This window comes from Martes martes (assembly GCF_963455335.1).
Source record: "Martes martes genome assembly, chromosome: 4".
Lineage (NCBI taxonomy): Eukaryota > Metazoa > Chordata > Mammalia > Carnivora > Mustelidae > Martes > Martes martes.
The window spans coordinates 144,067,943-144,090,773 of NC_137891.1; the positions used below are offsets into that span (position 1 = coordinate 144,067,943).

Here is a 22,831-nt window from a genome sequence, read left to right on the forward strand (position 1 = left end):
AGCTTATTACATATATAGGAAGATTATTGATTCATGATTCACACTGTGGACAAAAACAGGAAGTTAATCATTTTTCAGCTCTTACAGAAAATCACAAAGAAAGGACTCCACTGAAAGCTCATTTAAGCACTCACTGAGCACTTGTTATGTGCCAGGCGCAGTGCTGGGTGCTGGGATGCTGCCAACAATATGCCACAGTCCTCCCTGCATGGAGCGTGTGGGTGCATGGGCAAAGCCAGTCTGTCAGGCATGTCAACAGTCAGAACAGAAGTGGGACATGGAGCACAGAGGAGGCTGTGCACAGCTGAGCCCCAGGCGGCACAGAGAGCTTCCAAAAGACACGGAAGCTTTCCATTTGGTTCTGAAAACGATGGGTCACTGGTTAGCCAGTGGTGAAGAGAAGGTAAGGAAGCAGGCTCTAACACAAGAGAGTAAGCATGTGAAGCAAAGCACCGGCCTTAGAAAGTGTCGTGTTTTCAGAGAATTAGAAGCAAGGGCTAGAGCGGAATTTGGGTTATACAATCCGTGGACCCATGGGCAAGACTTTTCATCCATGTAGTCACTCTGTTAACATTCTGCATATCTCACAGGAGGTGTGCCAAGCATGCTTGTGGGAAAGTACTATGAATTAGCAAAAACATCTCAGTATTAGGTTTCCACTGCAGAGTAGCCTAAGTGGTAATTCCCTTCCCCGCCCTGAATTACCACCCTCGCTGCTTCTTGCTCCCAAGAGCTCCTGCAGCTGGGATGACCCAAACAGAGTTGTGCTGGGAGTTAGGGGGGTTGCAGAGCAGGGAACAGGCAGCCCTGACACCACAGTCCAACCTGGGGGCTGTCCTATCTTCAAAGGAAGGAAGATCAAACAAGAAAAGGCTAAAATGAGAATATTTTATCATGCAGTAATGATTATTCTTCTTAAACAATTGTACTTAATTTACTTGGGGTTTTTTCCCTTTTCTTTTTCCTTTTTTTGTTTTTGTTTTTTATTTTTTTGTTTTTGTTACCATCTTTATATTTTTGCCTGTGTTGGGGGTTTTCCTTTAATGGTGATGGTTAATTTCCTGACCCCACTGCCTGCTCCTCACAATTACTCCAGTTAACCGAGAGATGTTCATTACCACACAGGTGTAAGAAGCCTTGAAACAGCCTTTGAGTCACCTTTAAAATTCAAACTTCATTTTCTAGCACAAGATAATCCATTTCAGATAAAATCTAACAGGTTCTAATAGAACCTGTTGAAAGGCAAAAAGCTGGTAAGGGGCATCTGACACTGGATGCATTTGATGAATGGGTACACTTTAACCTTTTTGGTGGAATATAATTATTTCAACACTTATAATTAGGGTTGCAACCTAACTACCCTTTTAATAGAAAGCCTGTTAACAGGAGGCAATTCCACCTACAATGAGAAAAAGATGACACCCAGAGAGGGTGCATATGTAAGCAGGCTTAACAAGGAAGACTTCTCTTCCACTTGAAGTGTTCTTGCTCCTGGTATCTTAGCTACCCATTCAGCGGTAGCCAGTGATTCTCCACATACCAGAACGATGGAAGAACTCTGGCAATGCTGATGATGCCCTGCTCTCTCCACAAGCCAAGTGAATACAAATCTTAGGGGTAAGGCTCATGATTTGGGGATTTTAAAAGATCTCAGATTGATTCTAATATAAAGCCAGAAATAAAAACCATGCATTTTAGCAGATCAGAGATAAGCATCCTTGGAACATAGGGCTGGTAACATCGAAAGTATCACCCCAAATGAGAACTCATCCAGCAGCATCCCTAGGAGACCAATGCCTGGTTGCTACTGAAAGGAAGTCAATCGAGGAGACGGTGACAGCCTCCCAAGGGGCCAGCTCCATGGCTGGCCGTAATCTTGTAACTGGAGAGTGCGTGTTGCTGCTGCGAGCAGAGGTCTACTAGTCCAGACCCGTTTCTTTGGTCTGGGCTTTCTGAAGTGGCCCAGATTGGAGCTGTTCTGCCCTCCTGGGCCAGAACAATGCCAGGGGAGCCAGTGATCAGCCACTAAGAACAGGAAACATGTCTGTCTTTGACACCCCAACACTTAATGAGACAGGGTATGGCACACAGGAGGTACTAATAAATGTGGCCAAAAGGGGGAAAAGTGTGTGTGTATAGAAAGATGGGCATCATGACCACTGTGTTCTAACCATTCATCCACTTGTGTACTTTTACCAGCACATGTAATTTATATAAATCACTATTCTATGAATTAGGTCCATAAAAGTGAGTGGGACACATTCTCTTTTTAGGAATTCAGGATCAGATGGAAGAAATGTTTCTGAGCATTCAAGCGTCAGGTTCTCAATCCTCAGAGCAAAGCTATGGTTCATTATTCCAATTCTTTCAGAAAATGCAGAGGGAAAGTGACTCGCTCAAGGTGTCATAGCTCAGCATCAACAGAGCTGAGATCTGGGACCTCCCTGACTCCAGTTCCAAGGTGTCCCAGCGTACCATGGTATCCACAGCTGGACTTTCAAACACAGGCTTAGCCTAAAACACATTTGCAATGGCTATCTCGGCACAACTCGCTGGGGATGCCTAGAGCCACACTCAGATGGAACATGCAATTTCCAGTGTGCCGTGGTCTCCACCACTCCCAAATGAAAAGGTTAAAAACTGGTTGAAATTTATCTCCACACATGTGCTATTGTTTTTGTTTGTTTGTTTATTTTTCCAAACCTGGTCTACTTTACTCATTTTTGTTACCTACCCGACTACTATGGGCTTTTGGGTTTGCAACCTCAATGCTAGTGCTATTTGCTAAAATTTCCCAAGAGGGAAAGATCTTGACCCATGAGAAATTTCTGATGGCAAACTCAAGTGGCACATACATTTGAAACAGCTCATTACTGTACTCACAAGTCTCTATTAGGACAGTATCATTAAATGGGAATGTCCTTTGGTTTGGCTACTGAAAGAGAGAGGCTAATCTGTTTCTAGCTTCTGTGTGATGCATGGTCCTGTCTGCCTTATTCTATTTCCTTTAAATGGACTTGGCTCACCTGTTCAAATAAAGATGCTACAGGACCATCATACACAAAGCAACTATAGGCACTGACACTACCTTCCCAGGAAACACCCAGACCACTTGCCCATTTCAAGGCTGCTCACTCTGAGCTAATGATCCCACGTCCTTCCTTCATTCTCCACTATGGCTTTTGCACGTTAGAGAGCCAAGTCTCTCCCTAATCCAGCCCCCATGTCACCATTCCCACCAACTGTTCTCCAAGCATGTAACCTCCAGGACATGATTCTGGCCTCCGTGCTCCATCACTGTATCTCATCCTTGGCAATAAGAGACACCTGACCTTCTGTTCCACCTGGGGCCCAGCCAGTTTCCCACCATCAGGGAAAGAGAGTGGAATGGTCCTACCTTCATGGTTTACTGGTAAAGGACGAAACTGCTTATCCAAAACCACCAGAGAACACGTGGCATCAAACGCAAGCCCTCGGATTTGGTTTACATCAATCCCTTGTACAACTTGCTGTTTTAAAAACAAACAAACAAAAACATAAATTACAAGACAGGCTTTTAAAAGACTTAAAACAGTTACGACTAGAAAAAAAGGTGAATGGCTAAATTGAATAAATATTTACAACAGAAAATAGATAAAAGTTGAATATAAAATAACAGAAGATCCTATAAATTAATACGACAAAGACAACGAATTTAATTAGAAATCAAGCAAAGGACATGGCAAGTCACTTCATAAAATAAAAAAAATAGTCAAAGAGCATATAAAAAGATTCCCAACTCCAGTTAAGTAAATTAATGCAAATACAACACACCCATCTCTGCCTTTCACATTGGCTAATATGTATAAAATGAACAGTATGCAGTTGTGGCAGACAGAAGGGGACCTTCTCTTACATTATTCTAACAGTGTAATAACTTGGCACAGATTTTGGAGAATAACTTCAGAGTATTTATTAAAAATAAAAACATGTATAACTTTTGCCCAGCCAACTCACTTCTAAGAACATACCTTAGTGATTTATTGGCATAAGTTACTATGTAGATTAAATTTAACTATAGTACTACTTAAGAATATATTTAAAATTTGGAAAAACTATTTTTATTAGATTATGGTACATCTGCAAAATGGAATATTGTGTAGCCATTAAAAAGAGATAGAGAAGTAACTTCTGAGTGTGGTACTCTGAAGGGGTGGCAAATTCTTTTAACAAAATAAAAGTATCAAGTTGGACAAAATCATCAAAAACAAACCATCTGGGGGCTAGGGAACATGAATAAAACCACATTTATTTATTTATTCTTAAAAAATCAAAGCATTTCATTTTTAAGGATTCATTCTTGAAAAAGCAAAATTGTATTTAAAACATTCCCACAAATACAAAATAAAACAAAACAAAAAACTCTAGGACCAGATGGCTCCGCTGGGGAATTCTGTTAAGCACTCAAGGAAGAAATAATTCCATTCCTTCACAAATTTGATTAGGATACAATGAAGGAGGGAACATTTTACAACAAATTCTACATGGCAAGCATTACTCGCATACCAAAGCCAAACAAAGACATCAAAAGAAAAGATCACTACGGGCCAATATCTGCCATGAAAATAGGTGTAAAAATCCTTAACAAAATATCAACTACAAAACGTGTATTACATAATATGACCAATGGGGTTATCCCAGGAATGCAAGGTTGATTTTACATCCATAAATCAATCACTGTATTATACATATTAATAGAATAAAGCACAAATACCAAATGGTCATCTCAACAGATGCAGAAAGAGAAAAACAAAACAAATCAATAAACTCAGAGACAAGAGAACTTCTACAACCTGATAAAGACCAACTACAAAAGCCAACAGCTAACGTTAAACTTCATGATAAAATGAATGATTCCCTCCTATTATAAACAAAAATGTCTCTTTCACTTCCATTCAACCTGTAGTTAATGCTTCCAGCCAATGCAATAAAGCCAGAAAAGAAATTTAAAGCACACAGATTGGACAGAAAGAAGTTCAAGCATCTTTTTTTGCAGAAAATATGATCCCATATGCAGAAAACCCTAAGGTATCTACCAAAAAAAAAAAAAAAACTACTAGAAGTAATCAGTAAGTTTAGTAGGATCACAGGATACAAGATCTGCATATTAAAATTAATTGTATTTCTATATACAAGCAACTAACATGTCAAAACTCAATTAAGGAAATAATTCCATTCAGAATAGCATTAAAAAAAAAAACCCTGAGGGATGAATTTATCAAAAGAATTTCAAAACCAGTGCTCTGATAAGTATAAAACATTGCTACAAAAGAAGCTACAAATTAGAAAAATATGCTATATTCATAAAATGGAAAATTCAACATTGTGAAAATGGCAATGTCCTCAAATTAATCTATAGGTTCTACATAATCCCTATAAAAATTACAGCAGGTTTTTGGATATTTGGGTTTTTTTTTTTTATTGTTACAAATTGACAAGCTGCTCTTAACATTTATGCAGAAATATAAAGAATGAAGATGAGCCTGAGCGTTTTTGAAAAGAAAGAACAAAGTTGGAGAACTTAAGCTACCTTTATGTAAAACTATTACTACTAAATTAAATAGTAAATAAATTAAATTAAATAGTAAATAGTACTAAATTAAATAGTAAAACTATTACTACTAAATCAGTGTGGCATTGGCATAGGATAAATTTACAGATTAAATGGAACAGAACAGAAATATGAGAAATAAGCCCAAACATTTATGGTTGATGAATTTTTTTATAAAGGTACCAAGACAATTCAATGGCAAAAGGACAGTCTGTTCAATAACAGTGCTGGAACAACTAAATATCCACATGCAAGGAAAAAAACCAACTTTTACTTCTAGTCTTTTATCTCACATGCACACAAAAAATAATTCAAAATGTATCATATCTCCAAATGTAAAAAATAAAACTAAAAGACTTGGAGGTGAAAATTTTCTGACATGAATTAGACAAAGATTTCTTTAAAAACAAGAGTCATAAAAGAAAAAATGGATATATTTGACTTTTTCAACATTTTTAAATTTTGGTCTTCAAATGCAACCACAAGAAAATGGATAAGCTACAGATTGGAGAAAATATTTGCAATTCATACATCTGATAATAGACCTACATATAGAATACATAAAGAACTCTTAGAACTGAAATAATAAGAGAAAAAAACCCAATTACAAAATGGACAAAAGCTTTAAATATACACATCACCCAAGAAAACATACAAATGTCCAATAAGTACATGGAAATATACTCAACATCATTAGTTATTAAGAAATTGCAAACTAAATCACAATTGGAAAATACTGACAGTACTAAGTGTTAGAAAATTCAGGAGAAAGGGGAAGCCTCATACACTGCTGACAGGAATGGAAAATACAGCCACTTTGGGAAAACAGTTTGGCAAATTTTAAATGTAACTTATCATACAACCCAGCAATTTTACTTAAGCATTTACCCAAGAAAAATACAAACATATGCCAACATAAACACTTGTATATAAATAGACATAGCAGCATTATTTATAATACCCCCAAACTGAATACAAATCAAATGCCCATCATAGTTTAATCAAAGGGCTAATCAGTGTGGTACACCCATACAATGGAATAGTACTCAGCAAGAAAAAGGCACCAACTGTTAAATGCAACAACATGAATGAACCTTAAAAACATTATGCTAAATGAAAGAAGTCAGACACAAAAGAATGCATGTTATAGGATTCCCTTTATATGAAATTTCTGAAAAAGGTTAATTATAAAGACAAAAAGCAGATAAACAGTTATCTATGACTGGGGCTGGGGAATGACCATAAACAGCACAAAGGAATTTTTTTAAAGTAGCAGAAGCATTCTAAAATGTGATTATGGTAATAATTGTATGAATGTGTAAACTCAATAATATCACGGAATTATATACTTAAGTGGATGGATTTTATGGTATGTAAATTATACCTCCAAAGGTTATGTATTTTTAAGAGGTTCAGCTAAAGACAAAATGGAAAGACATCCATGACATGTTAGTAAAGTTAAAAAAATATATACAGGTCCTCCTCCACTTTGGATGTGGTTACATCAGATAAACCCATAAGTTGAAAACAGCGTTAAGTCAAACATCATAGCTTTGCCTAGCCTACCTTAAATGTGATCAGAACATCTCCATTAGCTTCAGTTGGGCACAATCATCTATCACAGAGCCTATTTTACACTAAAGTGTTGAGTATCTCATGCAGTGTGTTGAATACTGCATTAGAAGTGAAGAACTGGGGGCACCTGGGTGGCTCAGTGGGTTACAGCCTCTGCCTTCAGCTCAGGTCATGATCCCAGGTTCCTGGAATCGAGCCCCGCATCGGGCTCTGCTCGGCGGGGAGCCTGCTTCCCCCTCTCTCTCTGCCTGCCTCTCTGCCTACTTGTGATCTCTCTCTATCTCTCTCTGTCAAATAAATAAATAAAATCTTGGGGAAAAAAAAAGTGAAGAACTGAACATTTACATGGGTACAGAATGGTTTAAGTATGTTGGTTCTTTACCCTCATGATTACAGGGCTCACTCGGAGCTGCGGCTCCTTACCACTGCCCAGCATTGGGAGAGAGCATCATATCGCATATCGCTAGCCCAGGAAAAAAAATCGAAACCCCAAATTCCAAGTGCGGTTTCCACGGAATGCCTATCCTTTCGTACCATCATAAAGTTGAAAAATCGTAAGCTACGGACAAATTTGTATGCAACAAATCATTAACAGCAGTGATTGCCTCTGAGAACAGAAACTGCAGTTGAAGGAAACTGGAGACTCTTTCTTCTGTCATAGAACTTTTAAAGTTGTAAAATAATAGATTATTTCTATTTTTTTTTTAATTTTTGTTTCACGATAGCCCCCCGTGGGGCTCCATGCTGAAAGCGGAGCCTGCTTAAGCGTCTCTCTCCCCCTCTGCCCCTCACCCCTGCTTGGGCATGCAAAACCGCACACCCACTCTCTCTCTCTCTCTAAAAAACAAAAAATGGTAATAACCTCTTAATCCCACAAAAGTCAGCTCAAAAGTGTCCACAACCATTTAAACTACACAACTCTTCTTCCTAGTTTTAGAATCCCAGACTTGTAATTTAGGATTCCAGGAGGAGCATCTGCTAGTGAGCTGTCTGTGACTGCTGGCAATATCTTTGCCCCACAGCGTGAGATAAATGCCCTAAATACCTTTACGACACCTACTGATCTACACTTACACATTCATGAAATCTTTCATATGCACGAAGCATAGCACACTCCGTGTTGCGTAAGCACACGTACAGGTGACAGGCAAAGGGAACAGTGATCAAGAAGACTGAATAAACTCAAACCTTCTCAAGGATTATGGTGCAACTAACCTCCCAGTAGCTGCAAAGAAAATACTCTCTTCGATCTATTTTATGAACCCTTCTGAAGATCTAGAGTTCCATATTCTACTTGTGGCCTTTCACTCACAAAGGCCCAACCTCTCCATCTCTATAATAGAAATTGATCACAAAGAACTAGAAGACTAGCTGTGACATGCATTTAAATCTGATTTGGTTAGATGGCCACACCCCCAGCCTTACCTGAAAATGTTATGATCATGCTGACCCAGGAGTAGGACCAACCTACTCCCCAACCCCAACCCCATCCCCATCGAAACCATCCCAGAAAGATGGCTGTCAAGGTCACACTACCCAGAAGGTACCTGGCACTTGACCTGCTGACCTGAGGATTCCTTTAATGCTCTTATTAATGGAAGAAGAAAGCAGTCTAGTAAAACCACCCCAATGTCTTGGCATCGAGGGATTTTCCACAGCTAGAGAGAAAGCACATTGCTCTTCTAAAGAATTTCCAGAGAAGATTTCTGCAACTTCATTTGGTAACCTGGTCCATGTCTAACATCTGTCAACTCGTAGCTATGGGGCAGCAAACAAATATTTGGGGAAGGGATTGTGCATCGCTTTGTTCTAACAGTGGGAACCAGTTCAATCCTACATGTGTTTTAAATCAGCGGGCTCTGCCATATTGGGTGGGGAGACAGTATTCCTTTGAAACCCTCCAAACTGAGAACTGGAGGGTCAGAGGCATACCTGGCTTTTTCTTTAACTCTATTTGGAGCCAAGGGTCAAAGCCTAGTGCCTCACAGAGTCCAACTTGCAACTGAGTTTTGTGGCTGGTACTGTATTCTTTTCAATCTTGATCTGAATGCCTTTGTCAGCCTTGAGGGTGTGTGGGGTTATGAAATCCCTGATTCCCTCAGGCTCATCACTCCCTGTTGCCTGCACGATTCAATTACTCACACGTTCAATCAGTCAGCAAATATAATCAAACCTCTTCTAGGGTCAAGCTGAGCACTCTTCTGGGTATTTAGGAAACAAAAAAGAGAATATTAAAAAAAAAAAATCCTTGCTCCTTTGGAGACTACATTTTATTAGGAATAGACAACACCTAATATAAATAAAACATAGAGTGTACTAGAAAATGATAAGGGGATGAGGAGTGCCAGAAAAGAGGGAGGTAGTTGCTGAGAAGTGAGACTGGAGTTAACACATGAAGGACCTGAGGAGCTGACCTTATGGAAATTTGGTGGGAAATTGTTGCAGGCAGAACAGCCAGTGCAAAGACCCTGATGTGGGAACAGCAAATGGGCTAATACAGCTTGTATGGGGAGTATGTAATCTGCAAGACCCCCAGAGACACTCTATTTAGCAAAACTAACTCTAGTGACTAATACAACACATAAATACAATCTTGGACCATGGCCTACACAGCATCTTAGCTTAGGTGTGGTGCTGTCCCTTAAAGACAAACAGGGAAATGGACAGCCAAAATTTCCATTTACGTCAGGGGCACCAACATTCTTCTAAGAAGGGAAATTCTGAAACTACCTTCATCTCCTTCCTCTCCACTTTCACCAAGTCCTATTACATCTTCCTTCCAAAGTCAGTCTTGCCATTCTTATTTATTCCTCTGCCAACATTTTCATTCAGCCATTCATCATTAAAGAGAAGTTACTGAACTGCCCGGTTAGCTCAGTAGGTTGTGTCCAACTCTTGATTTTGGCTCATGTCATGATGTCAGGGTCGTGAAATCAAGCCCCACACCAGGCTCCGTGCTAAGCAGGGAGTCTGCTTAAGATTCTCTCCCTCTCCCTCTCCCCCCCCCACACATTCTCTCTCTCCCTCAAATAAATAAATAAATCTATAAAAAGAAAAAAGAAATTATTAAGCACCTGTATGGAGTACATATGCTGAACAAGACAGATGTAGTCCTAGTCTCCCATAGCTGATAGTTCAAAGGAATCTCAGCCTCCAGAACTTCATTAGAAGAAAAATGCCTCCTAACTGGCATCCTTGAATTTAGTTTCTGTTCCTTGTAAGTCATCCGGAATCAGCTGCTGGTCAATGTGAAACTCAGGATGATTCTAGAAGATACCCTACTGGCCTCTAAACTGGCTGTCCCAGGTTTGCCCGCTTATGCAATGCAGTCTCCCCTCCTCCTCCAACTAGAACCCATCTGCCCCAACCTGGGCTGGCTGCTTCACAACCCCTTGTCAGCACTTCTGTCCATGCCATTCCTCCAGCTCTGAATGTCATCTCTTAGAGTTCTCCAGAGTACATGTTAGCTATACACCCTTTCTCAAGCCTTCGCCATTGACTGGGAGTAGAGAGGTCCCGATTTCTTTACTCATTCATTCTTTTGATACTTGAATCTACTAGATGTTAGGACCTGGGTGAGCAAACTGTAGTTCTGACCCCACAAAACATCAGATCTAGGAGATAAGACAGATCAACTCAAAAAAAAAAATCAGATTTATTATTTGATTATAAAATGACTATTATTTTATTTATCAAAAAATGGATGCTTCACAAATCATGTGACGTTCTATAAAGGAAAAGTATAAGATACTGTGACAACATTCAGTTAGTAAAATAGAACTTAGTTTGGAGGTGATATTGGGCGAGAAAAGACTTCTTCCTTGAAGAACTGGACTTCTGAGCTAAGATTCAGTGCAGCGCCGTCCAGTGAACTTCCTGCAGTGATGGAAATATTCTGTTCTTTACCTGTTGCCACCAGCAGGGCCTGGCTCCCAAACATCTGAAATGAAGGGGCGCCTGGGTGGCTCAGTGGGTTAAAGCCTCTGCCTTCAGCTCAGGTCACGATCCCAGGGTCCTGGGATCAAGCCCCGAATCGGGCTCTCTGCTCGGCAGGGGAGCCTGCTTCCTCCTCTCTCTCTGCCTGCCTCTCTGCCTACTTGTCAAATAAATAAATAAAATCTTTAAAAAAAAAAAAATCTGAAATGTGTGGCCGGTGCATCCGAGGAACCAGACTTTAAACTGTTTTTTTTGTTTCAATTAACTTATATTTAAATAGCCACATGTGCCTAGTGACTACTGTATTAGATGGTGTGAATCCATGGATGAGGAGGAGTTAGATACGTTGGCGGAAGGTGGGAAGAGTCTGTAGGAAGGAGAAAGAATGTATACAAAGGTCCTGAGGCTAGAGTGAGCATTGCCTGCATGTTTGGGGACAGGACAGAAGGACAGTGTGGCGGCAACACAGGCAGCAGAGAGAAGCATCCTGAGATGAGCCAGGAAAGTAGGGGAAGCCCAAGCCAGGCAGGGCATGAAAACCAAGTTAAGGATTCTGACTTGTATCCAAATAGCAGTGTGATGCTATGGAAGGATGGTGAGCAAAAGAGTGACATGATCAGGTTACATTAAAAAAAAAAAAAAAAAATCATTCCGGCTCCAAGAAGGAGAAGAGACTGCAAAGTCAAAGTGCATACGTGACATCAGTTAGGTTCTTGCATAAATCCAGACAAGTGACAAAGGTATGTGGCTCTGGACATGGAAAGAAGGCAAAGATAAGGCCTGAGTTGAGGCTTATCACTGACTTCCTAAGTGGCTTAGGGAAAGACACCTAACTCTCTGGGTCTCCATTTCTCTCTTCAGCTGTAAAATGGGAACTACCACCCTGCCCCACCTACCTTGCATGACAATCAAATGGCTATGAATATGCTTTGTAAACTACACAGGTTCTATGACTGTAAGGGGTTAATGCTATTGCTCAATCCCACATGGGTTACTCCCTCTCTGCTCCTCCTCCCTCCAACCATTACTCACATAGCTAGTACAACTTAGAACAAAACAGTACTTCACTGGCCTCATAGGTGCTGGGTTTTTCCATGCAACTGGACTATTTCATCCTTAGGGGCACAGAATTTGTTATATACCTCTTCTGTACATACTCTGGGATTTAGCAAAAACCACAGCACATAGTAGTGCTCAGAGAATAAAGTGAGAACTAGAGGATACTTGACAAATGCCTCTTGGCTGAAAGACATCTCCCGCTTATCTTTTTCCTTTTTGCTAATGGAAGCTGGTACTGACTAGACACCAACTTGAACATTTTCATCTTCTTGGGATGATTTAAGATTGTGGGTCCAAAAAGAGACAGAGGTCCTTAAAATCAGGGACAGTACATATCTCTAAGGCTTATGCGTTCCCACTGCACTTATTTTTTTTTTTTTTTGCCAGAGAGAGAGCGAGAGAGAACACACAAGCAGGCAGAGAGGCAGGCAGAGACAGCGAGAGAAGCAGGCTCCCTGCCGAGCAAGGAACCCGATGCAGGGCTCGATCCCAGGACCCCGGAATCATGACCCCAGCCGAAGGCAGCGGCCCAACCAACTGAGCCACCCAGGCGTCCCCCCACTGCACTTTTTAAATATGCGAATATCAACCCAATAAAGACCCTCCAATTTGGGGGGCAGTGGGAGTAGTCAAACAGAAAATAGGATTTGAAGCCATCTTGCTGGGAGTCTTGTCCTGTCTCTAACACCTGTTAGTTTCAGAGCCTCGATATTCTCCTGTGTCAAGCAGAAAGAATGGCAGTCTATCTCATACAGTTACTATGATACTTAAGCAAGATGAGGGATACCACCATTTCGCTTGTTTGTTTTTAGCTCCAAGTAACATTAATGCAGTGACCACTGATTGAGCAGCAACACTGTGCCAGGGAATATGTTAGATGCTGGGAACAAAGGGGTGATTCTCTTCAAGAGTTCAGCTCATGGTTTTGAGGAAACCAAGCAAGTCACCAATTACAGTGCAATCCAATAAGGACCAGATCAAATGCTCTATGGTGAGGATAGGGTGAAGACAGTGGGCTCTGGGGCAGCAGAGAGGACTTTCTCACCCTCTCTTTCCTCTCAGGTTGGCAAGAGAGGGCAGGGGTCAGAGGTCATCAAAGAAGGCTCCCAGGAGCAAGTAATGCTGAAGATTACCAGTACCGGCACACGAGGTGGGCAGCTGAGTGAAGAAGGTAAGAGAACATTCCAGATAATGAAAATAACAGACATCTCCTCCATTCATGTACTCAATAAACATGAAGCGGGCATACCAGAGACAAGGAACTCTAGGGAACTACAGATATAGATAAGGCCTGACCCCTGCTCAGGGGGCACACAGTTTCCACAGGAGCAGACGGTCAGGGAAAGGCACCTGCAATGCAGTACGGTTAGTACAACGATGACGGTGAGCTCAGGGTCCCCTACACAGCAGCGAATTCTGAAAACTTCACGGAGCTCAATATGATTTCCAAGCAGGGGGCATGGGGAATGAAATGGGGCTGGAGAGAGGGGCAAAGGGTAGAGCATGAGGGGGGCAGCAGCAGGCCACCCCTTGCTCATATTAATCGTGTGACCTCGGGTCAGTTACTTAACCCTTCAAAGCTCACTTCTTCCAGTTCCAGAACAGGCAGAATAATACAAACTCTCTCAAGAGGCTGTCATGTGGACAAAAGGAAGAGATGGTAGCAAGTATTCAGCATGGTATCTGGAACATAATGAGTGCCCAAGAATGTCACCGTCGCCACCATCTTATTATTTTTGTTGCTGATGTTATGATTAACTGGACTACGAGGAAAACCATCTCGGGCGGTGGGAACCACTCAGGGAAAGGAAAGTACTACCGCCACTCTCAGGCTCTTCCTTAAGTCTTTGAAAAAGAAGACACAGAACGGGATGGATACTGCGTTGCTCTCTGCCCTATGCCAGTGCTTGTCAAAGCCTCCCACACAGAGAACCCTAACCAGACAGGGAGGGAGCGAAGGGTTCCAAAAAGCGCCTCCCTAATCAACTCTGACATTTCAGGGTTTTATCTTCCAAGTTCATTCTCCTCCGCAAGCTACCCATTTCTGTGACTGTTAACCTTCCTCATCATCAAAGGAAGAGGCAATGCTTCCTCATTTCTAGGCACTGTTAGGGTACTGGGTGTGCATTTACTCACTTAGTCCTCACAATCATTCTTTGGAGATAAGCTACAATTATCATTCCCATTTTACAGATAAGGAAACTCAGAAACCTGAAGTAATTTGTCCAGGATGATGAGCTCATCAATGCTGGCAATGGGCTGTCAAAGCAGGCAGTCGGACTCCAGAATCTACCCTCTACGGTGAGCTACCTCCTTGGTATAAAAATGCTTCCTTCTCTACGTCTCACACCAGCAATGAGCTGCAAGTAGTTGGGTCACACCCATGCTATGCCTTCTGGCACATGGCCACGCAACCATACTCCATGTGAGGGGACAACCTAAGACCCAGCAGCTTTACCCCAGGAGCCTTGATGAGATAGCCTCACTTAGGACAAAAGCCCACAGCACTCCTGGGGCTCACGGGGTTCACACAGATGACGAGCTGGCCGCCGCCGGGAGATGATTAAAAATCTACCATTAAACCAAGCTGTACTTAGAGCAGACCTTTTTTAAAGTAGCTTTTCATCAGGGGATTATATTTTCTTCTTGACAATTTCCTTAATGGCAAGAAAGGCTATACGTTAGAAGAACAAAGGAGACCCAAGGGCAAAGAATAGAAGATTCTCACCAAGGCAGGGGTGGAGAACAGGGAGGGAGGTGGAAGATTAAACAGGCAGAAGACATGTGCCCCCACTTTTATTCCTATAGAAGTCTCCGGCTCTGCCCACCCCCACCTCATCTCTCTGCCTTCTTCTCTGGGGGCACTAACAGCAGCCCAGAGCTCATTAAAGTTTAAACAGACTGATCGATACAGACAGAATGGTGAATTGTCCATCTGCAAATTACCAAGCTCTTCATGAATATTTAAGGAACAAAACTAGGAACAGGGAGAAAAGAGAAACCAGGACTTTATTTTTCCCTCTGAAAGAAACAAAAGACAAAAGTATCTCTGTCCTTCCTGATCACCAGGTTCTAAAACCAGTCAAATGTGACAAGGGAACGTCACTTCCTTCCCCAAGCCAGCGGGCAGACTACAATCCAAGGCCACTCCACAACAGCGTGTGTCTGGCACAACTCGATGTCCTTGCTTTCTCAAAACACACCACGTGTACCTGCCACTCAGGCCTTTGCACATCCTGTTGCCTCTGAATGAAATGAGGCTCCTCCCACCGTCCACCTGGAAGGTAGGACTGTCCAGCAATTCACAGTGCAGCGTTGGAGTCACTCCCACCTGCCTTCCAGCTGCATGAACTTGGGTAAGTCACCTAACCTTTCTGCACCTGCTTCCTCCTCAATTCAAAAGGGGTTGTAATAGGGCTACTTTCCTACGGTCGTTGGCGAGGATTTACATACACCATGCATGCTAACAAAGTTTACATAGCACTGTACATGCATAAGGCATGGATATTAGCTATGATTATCAGTGACCTCTTCCACATTTGGTTACACGTGAACAGAACCTCTGCATGTTCCACACCCCGGGTCCTGTCTCCCTGAGCTCCTCTGGATTACCCTTCCCTCAGCTCCAGCCATAGCCACTGAGGCCCCTGCACGTACTGAGTCACAGTTTAGCCGTCTGCTGGTCTCTGCCACTGGACTGTGAGCACCTGAAAGTCAAGGCCTGCATCTAAAGCATCCCAACACTGTCCCTGGTACCAGGTGTGCACAACAGACATGCTCAGTAGGTGGGAGCAGGGGAGCATAACCAAGGATAGAACGGCACAGCTGTGACCATACCTTTGTGACAACACAGCATGCAGCCCAGATGTCCTCGGAGGACTGCTCATGGTGGTTGAACTGAGGCTCCCATTGGGTGATCGGCTGGTCTGCAAAAGCCAGAAGGATGCCCCTCTGGTCTACCAGAGCCGCACGCACACTTCCTGTTCCAACGTCCACACCCACGTAGTAGCTCCCTGGTTTCTGATCTCTGCCAAGCATTATGGTCCGTCCACCTGCAGTGATCAAGAACAAACACCACATGAAGACCCAGTGGGTCTGCACAATCAGGCACAAAACACCTTCAAGTGGAAATGAAAGGGGCACAGCTGACCACTGGTGGCCATTTACTTACTCCACCCAACAAAAGTGCTGAGTGCTCACAGTATGCCAACAGGCACACGGAGGTAGGTGGTGGGTAAACAAGACAGGCAAGGCCTCAGACATGGAGTTTCCATTCTTGGAAGGAAGTCAGATGTTCAGCAGTTGTGAGTTGCATAATTAAGCAAAGTCATGATATTGGGTAAAAAGTGCTATACAGGAAAATATGGGGCTGTGGAATCCAGCCAAACCAGAGGTAACAGACATGCATTTATTCTCACTGAATTTGACTCACGAGGAGGAAAGTAGCCACAGTACTACAAAGGAACCTCATCTACCCTGTCAACAGCTCACTCCAAAAATGGTCTACTAAGTACCTGTCACATGCCCAACATGGTGAAAACTCCATGCACCCCCTCTATCCCTCACTGGGACCCTGGAAGGAGAGTACACTTAAATCTCTAATTCACAGGTCATCGGGGGAAAGTCCAAGAGGCACATGATACTCCCTTACAGCAAGGTCCACACATGAGAAGAGTAAATGTACATGATGCACATTGTACTGATGGGGAAACAGGTCTCAGAGAAGCGAAGAGAGGTGGCGGCATCACCAAGGAGCAGCCGGAACCTGTGGTCTCCCCTCCGCGCACTGCCAAGTCCCAGGCCCTTCCCGTTCACTCTTAACAGCTTGCAGGGTCGTTTTGGAGAAGAGGCAAATATACTGCAGCCCAGTCATGAAGTGACTGGGAATGGGGAAGGAGCCTCGTGGGAGACAGGATCAGGAATTTGTTAGACAATCTGTTTTCTTTACAGACCCCTTGTGAGTTACACGGAAATCGGACCAGAGAACACTCAGGAATTCCTTGGCCTTCATTGCGGCTCCAAGTCCCTCTGGTCAGGTTAGCCCGCGTGACACAGGAATCTCACAGGGGCTTTCATTCCCAGATCAGCCCTCCACTGAGTAAGAACAAACCCCCAAGACAAGCACTCGGGTGAACAGGCTACAACTCCCCAGGTGAGCTCCGGGCAGCCGTAGCACCCGGAGTCTCATTTCCAACCAGAAAGCAGTCTGAGCCCTTCCATTTCAAAAAGGTAATGTTTCCCTGGCAAAGTCACACTTGGGGGTTCTAAAATGAGGCCAGCCCGCAGATGTTCAGTTACTGCTTCCTGGATATTTTTTTTTTTTTAAAGATTTTATTTATTTATTTGACAGAGAGAGAGAGATCACAAGTAGGCAGAGAGGCAGGCAGAGAGAGAGGGGGAAGCAGGCTCCCTGCTGAGCAGAGAGCCCGACGTGGGGCTCGATCCCAGGACCCTGAGACCGTGACCTGAGCCGAAGGCAGAGGCTTTAACCCACTGAGCCACCCAGGTGCCCCTGCTTCCTGGATATTTATTCCGGTCAGAATCGGCTTCATTAACAGTGATTGCTACTGACTTAATCACAATGATTCCGCAAAGGTGTTTGCCCCCAGCTCACAGGCTCCCTGGCAGGTGGAGAGGGAAACGGTGTGCTACCTTCAGCTGGGCTTCAGGAACAGCTCCTGCGCTCCAGCCTCTGCGCTTTCCCATCATCCTGACTCCCTCCCTTACAAGGTTTCCGGAGGGACCCGAAGCCCCAGTTGTCAAGCTACGCATTCCTTCATTTTCTTCAAGCCATGACTCAGAGAGAAAGTCGAGGGGCTCCCTGTGAAACAAGGATGGGCCCGGCCCTGCCCTCCCCGCCTCCCTGCCTCCCCAGACCGATCCCTCTGGTCCCTCTGCTGGGTCCTTGCTCAGGACTCAGGATGGCTGCAGCACAGCCGGATGCCCGGGGCATGGCATCCCAGGCCCACCAGGAGCTTCCCTCTGCGGTGGTCCTTGAACACAAATCTGCCCATTCTCACACGAAACGTCAGATGTCCTGGAGCTCCTCCAAACCTCCTGGGATTCGTCGCAGGTTCCCAGGTGCTTTGGACTTGTCCTTCCCTTCCCAACCCCTTCCTCTCTTGTGTGCCTGGTGATCACGGACTTACATTTTCAGTTCCAACTCAACCGTCTCCCCTTCAGGAAAGACTTCCTTGTCTTTCTCCAACCCTTGGTGCCAGGAGAGTACCGCATCCCTACTTTCTTTTAAATCCTAACCATTCTGAAATGTGATTTATTTTTGGTTCCAAGTCTGACTCCCTTACTGGCCTGAACCTGAAAAACAAAGGAATTCAGTGATTTCTGTATCCCTAGCTCCTAGCAGTGTCTGGGATAGAATCAATTCTCAATAAATGTATACTGAATGAACAACTAGCTCGGTGAAATCAATAGAAAACAAGGATGAAAAGGTTCCTGCTTTAATCATTTGAATTCTTAATTGTATACTTATGGGCACTAGTGTTTGCCTTTGATTCTAATCTCTGTATGCTTCAGTCATTCAATTAACAAATATTTACTGGATGCCTACAACCACATTTTATTCATTCTAGGATACTTTTTTTTTTTTCCACATTTTGCTTCTCTGAAATCAGTGACTCCCACAATCAATGGCATCTTACAATTAATTGGTAACATTGTCTTTCTTTCTTAGTGGTATATGAAATAATGCATCTTGCAACCCCATGATGGATCTTCAAAGAAATGCAGAGGATGCCAGGGACCAGGCACCCCTGCTAAGAGCTAAGGATCCCTTAAAGGACAAAATAGGATGGTACACTGGCTCAGAGCTTCCTCAACATTCTTTATCTGCAAATAGGAGGAAGACTGACCAAGGCAGCTGCCACACTCACATCTTCTTCACTTGGAATTCCCTCTTTTCACATCTCACGGTCTCAGGTGTGAAGGGCCAGGGATGCTGTTCCTAACACTGATCCTAGCACACCAACAACCTTCTGCCCCTGGCTAGAGCCCTCCGAGACTACTCTAAGAGAAACAAGGAAATAAATAGGAAATGAAGAATGCATACAGACTGCCCAGCCATCACCCAGGTTTCTCCCCACTCCTGCTAGCCCCCGTGACATGACAGATTCCCCCAAGGGACGGGCCCAGCTCCTCAAGTCTGGGCTCCTTGCTTCTCTATCTTCCTCAGCAGGGAGCACAACATCTTATCACCCACCATCCAGACATCGATTTATTTCCAGCAAAATCCAGAGGCAGATTTCTACTCTGCAGTTCACCCAGCGCTTACCCAATTCTGAGTTTTGGACCCAGGTCTTCACTAAACAGGAAACAGCACACCTTTCAGGAGAGCCCCTGCCTTTTATGAAGGGTGGAGCTTTACTGGTAAACAACTAACCCCATTGTTGCTGGGATCACAGCTGGCCCCTGTGCCAACCTGGTGCCTGGCACACAGCAGGAACTCGATGAGTCTTTGTGACTCCGTGGATACCTTTAAAACCTATCCTTAGGGTATAATAAAAGGTACTATGTTTACTGTAATTCCAATGCTCTGTTCCATAGCTTGCTTATATTGCCATACCACTTTTAATCCTGATTTCAAATCCTAAAGACAATTCAGGAAAATACCATCCCATTTTACGGATAAGGAAAATTGAGTCCCAGAGAGGTAAAGCAGCTTGCTCCTGTACGTCATATAACTAGTAAGGAATGGAGTCGACAGCCATCCCACTCCCTCCAGCTCCAATGTCCCCAACCATTCCCAGGGTGCTATACAGCCTGATTCTCCTCCATTTATTGAACACGTATTTGTCAAACCCTCCCTCCTCTGTCTAAGATTGCCTACCTCTGAACTCAAGCCGCCCACCTCTGGAGCCTGACCCTTCCCCGATGCTAGGCTGCCTCTCGCTGACAAGCCCTCCCCCCCCCCCCCAATTTCTAGACCACATTACCAAGGCATTGGTCAGAGGCGGTCAAATCCACAGGGACCAGGGCACCATACCTCCCAGCATTGTTCACACACACCTCCAAGTTCATGTTTTTCTAAGAAATAGATCCTAATTAAATATTTCAGGTTCACCATGTTTCCCATTACTATAGTTTTAAGTGATCTCTTTGTGATTATTTCCACACCTGGACCCTGAAAGCAGGGAAGCAAGCAAGTTCAAGCCCTTGGGCAGCTTCCCTGAAACTTGACCCTGAGAGTTTTAAAAACCCTGCCAGAGAATTTTCTGCAACTCAGATCCCTTGTCTTCCCTTCTGTGCCCTTTGTTCCTCGGTCACAAGTACTCTGCTGTGTCCTGGACTCCAAACTATATCCAGTTCCCCTTCTCAACAAATAAAACAACTGCAAAATGGAAAACATTCCATTTTCTAATTTGCTAAGAAAAAAAAAAAATAACGTATGATCCGTCTGTGTGTCTGGCATTTGCACATATGCCTTAATCTCTTCCAAATGAAACTCAACCAAGTTGGTAAACCTATCACCACTTTATAATTCAGGGGGATGGGGAAATTCACCCAAGGCCCACAAACAGCTAATGGCAGCCCCAAGATTTGAACCCCGGCCTCTATGGCAAGTGTAGGGCTCCCTCCGCAACACCCACCTAAAACTGAAAACAGAATTGTTAACTTCTTCAATAACAGTTATCAACAACAAATGTAGCAACAACTAGCAACTATTAAGCTCTACTCTGCAAATCACCCACATGATTTTGTGATTCCATCACTCCCTGTGAGGTAGGCAGTATGAGCCCAATTTCCAGGTAAAGAGACCAAGGTTCGGGCGCCTGGGTGGCTCAGTGGGTTAAGCCTCTGCCTTCGGCTCAGGTCATGATCTCAGGGTCCTGGGATCGAGCCCCACATTGGGCTCTCTGCTCAGCAGGGAGCCTGCTTCCCCCTCTCTCTCTCTCTCTGCCTGCCTCTCTGCCTACTTGTGATCTCTCTTTCTGGGGGAAAAAAAAAAAAGAGAGAGACTGAGGTTCTCAGCAATAAAGCTGTTTAAGGTCACACAGTACAAAACCTGAGGAGCTGGGATTTGAGGCTAAGTTGGAAAGGCTGTAAAGCCCAATTTGTGAACAGTGAGGGTCAGAACTCTGGTTCTACCTCATTCTTTCTGGGCGAAAATGAATACTCTAAAAAGACAAATTACTGTCAGGGCTACAGGGATGGTGACGGGCAGACAGAAATGAGGACGTGGACTGTGGGGACCACGAGAAAGACTATAACAGAGAAAAATTCAAGCTGTGCTGGACAGGAGTCGTGGGCTACCTAACTTCTCAGTCTGCAAGATCCTTCAAAGGGCAGAAACAGGCTCCCGTCCAAGTCCCCAGTGTGGATGGTGAGGTAGAAAACACATTAGAGTTGGAAGCCAACAGCCAAGAAAGAATTCTTGAGACATCTTTGGTGCAAAAAGTGGTTTTATCAAAGCAACGTGGGACAGGACCCTGCCCTGGGGTCAAGAGGAGTGGCCCATTATATACTTTCAAGCTGGGAGGGGGTTAAGGGTAGCACAAGCCTCCCAGGTGTTTTGGAAACAAGGTTTCCAGGATCCCGATCTGGCCTAGCTATTGTTGGGAAAGGTCATTTATTATTGTTTAGTAAACCCTCAGTCATGAGACCCTTTAGATGCATATGGGGGGGTCACATGCTTAGAGGATGATTGCCAACATGTATCTTGGCGGGGAGAGATAAAGGAAGTTTCCAAAGGCATTTTTATATGTTAAAGTAGACTCACAGGATCCTAAGGACTGGGCTATGCCCTTAGCAAAGTATTAACATAGAGGCAGCTGCTTCCTGGAGGAATGTCACTCTGCCTGTTTCAAGGACTTGCCAGTGGGCTGTAGATAGTGAGGAAATGTAACATTTTTCTTCTGCCTTTGTTTCCCACATCAGACGGGACTCATTTTTAGCCCCTACTCATGATCAAAATATTGTTCCTATGATAAATATTGCCACGGTTCATTAAAAAATAGCTTGTATAAATATTATTAGTAATATGCCGCAGGAAACCACAGACTTCACGGCTGATTCTTCAACAAACGTGCAAGTTGCTCAAATGCAGCAGGACAAAGGAAGAGGGACATGGACTTGGGAGGCCGTTCTCTGCAAAACTACTTCAGCAATTCTAAGAAGGGGGTCAACGCTACAAATACTGTGCTGAAAACCCAAAAACCCACCACCTGGGGGTTGTTCTCTTATCTTTCCTTCCTCCTTTTCCCCTACATAACTTAATAGTAATAATATTGTTTCCTAAGACTACAATCCTCCAGAGTGGGTGAGCTTACCTTCAATCTTATTTCTTAAAAAGTCACTCCTCCTGGACGAATTAGTTGACAGTGTGAGCAGAAACAGTGTCCCAGGGATCTGAGAGGGAACGCAGTATCCTCTTTCAACTTTGATCTTTGAACTTTGTTGGGAGCTCAGGTACCAGAGTCCCACACTATTTAGTTAGTCATACTGCAAGCAGACAATGGTAAGTTTGGAAAGAAAAAGATAAGCAATGAGTACGCCTGTCCACTTCAGTCTTCTAACAGAAAGAACTAAACAGCACTTTATTATTTTTTTTTAAACAGGAAACAACAAGTGTTGGAGAGGATGTGGAGAAAGGGGAACCCTCTTACACTGTTGGAGGGAATGTAAGTTGGTGCAGGCACTTTGGAAAACAATGTGGAG

General features: G+C 43.6%; 1 protein-coding gene across 4 annotated transcripts in view; it reads right to left on the minus strand.

Moving 5' to 3' along the window:
• FGGY (FGGY carbohydrate kinase domain containing) overlaps positions 1-22,831 on the minus strand; it is a 400,554-nt gene that overhangs the window by 360,749 nt on the left and 16,974 nt on the right. For 3 of the 4 annotated variants that reach the window (XM_080800001.1, XM_080800003.1, XM_080800004.1), the window contains 3 exons: positions 22,444-22,615; positions 15,998-16,212; positions 3,398-3,509 (listed from right to left, as the gene is read on the minus strand). In XM_080800001.1, the coding sequence (XP_080656127.1) occupies positions 3,398-3,509; positions 15,998-16,198 (313 nt within the window). In that variant the 5' untranslated portion in view covers positions 16,199-16,212; positions 22,444-22,615. Of the gene's footprint in view, positions 1-3,397; positions 3,510-15,997; positions 16,213-22,443; positions 22,616-22,831 lie in introns of those variants that run through there. The other variant, XM_080800002.1, reaches the window with a different exon arrangement.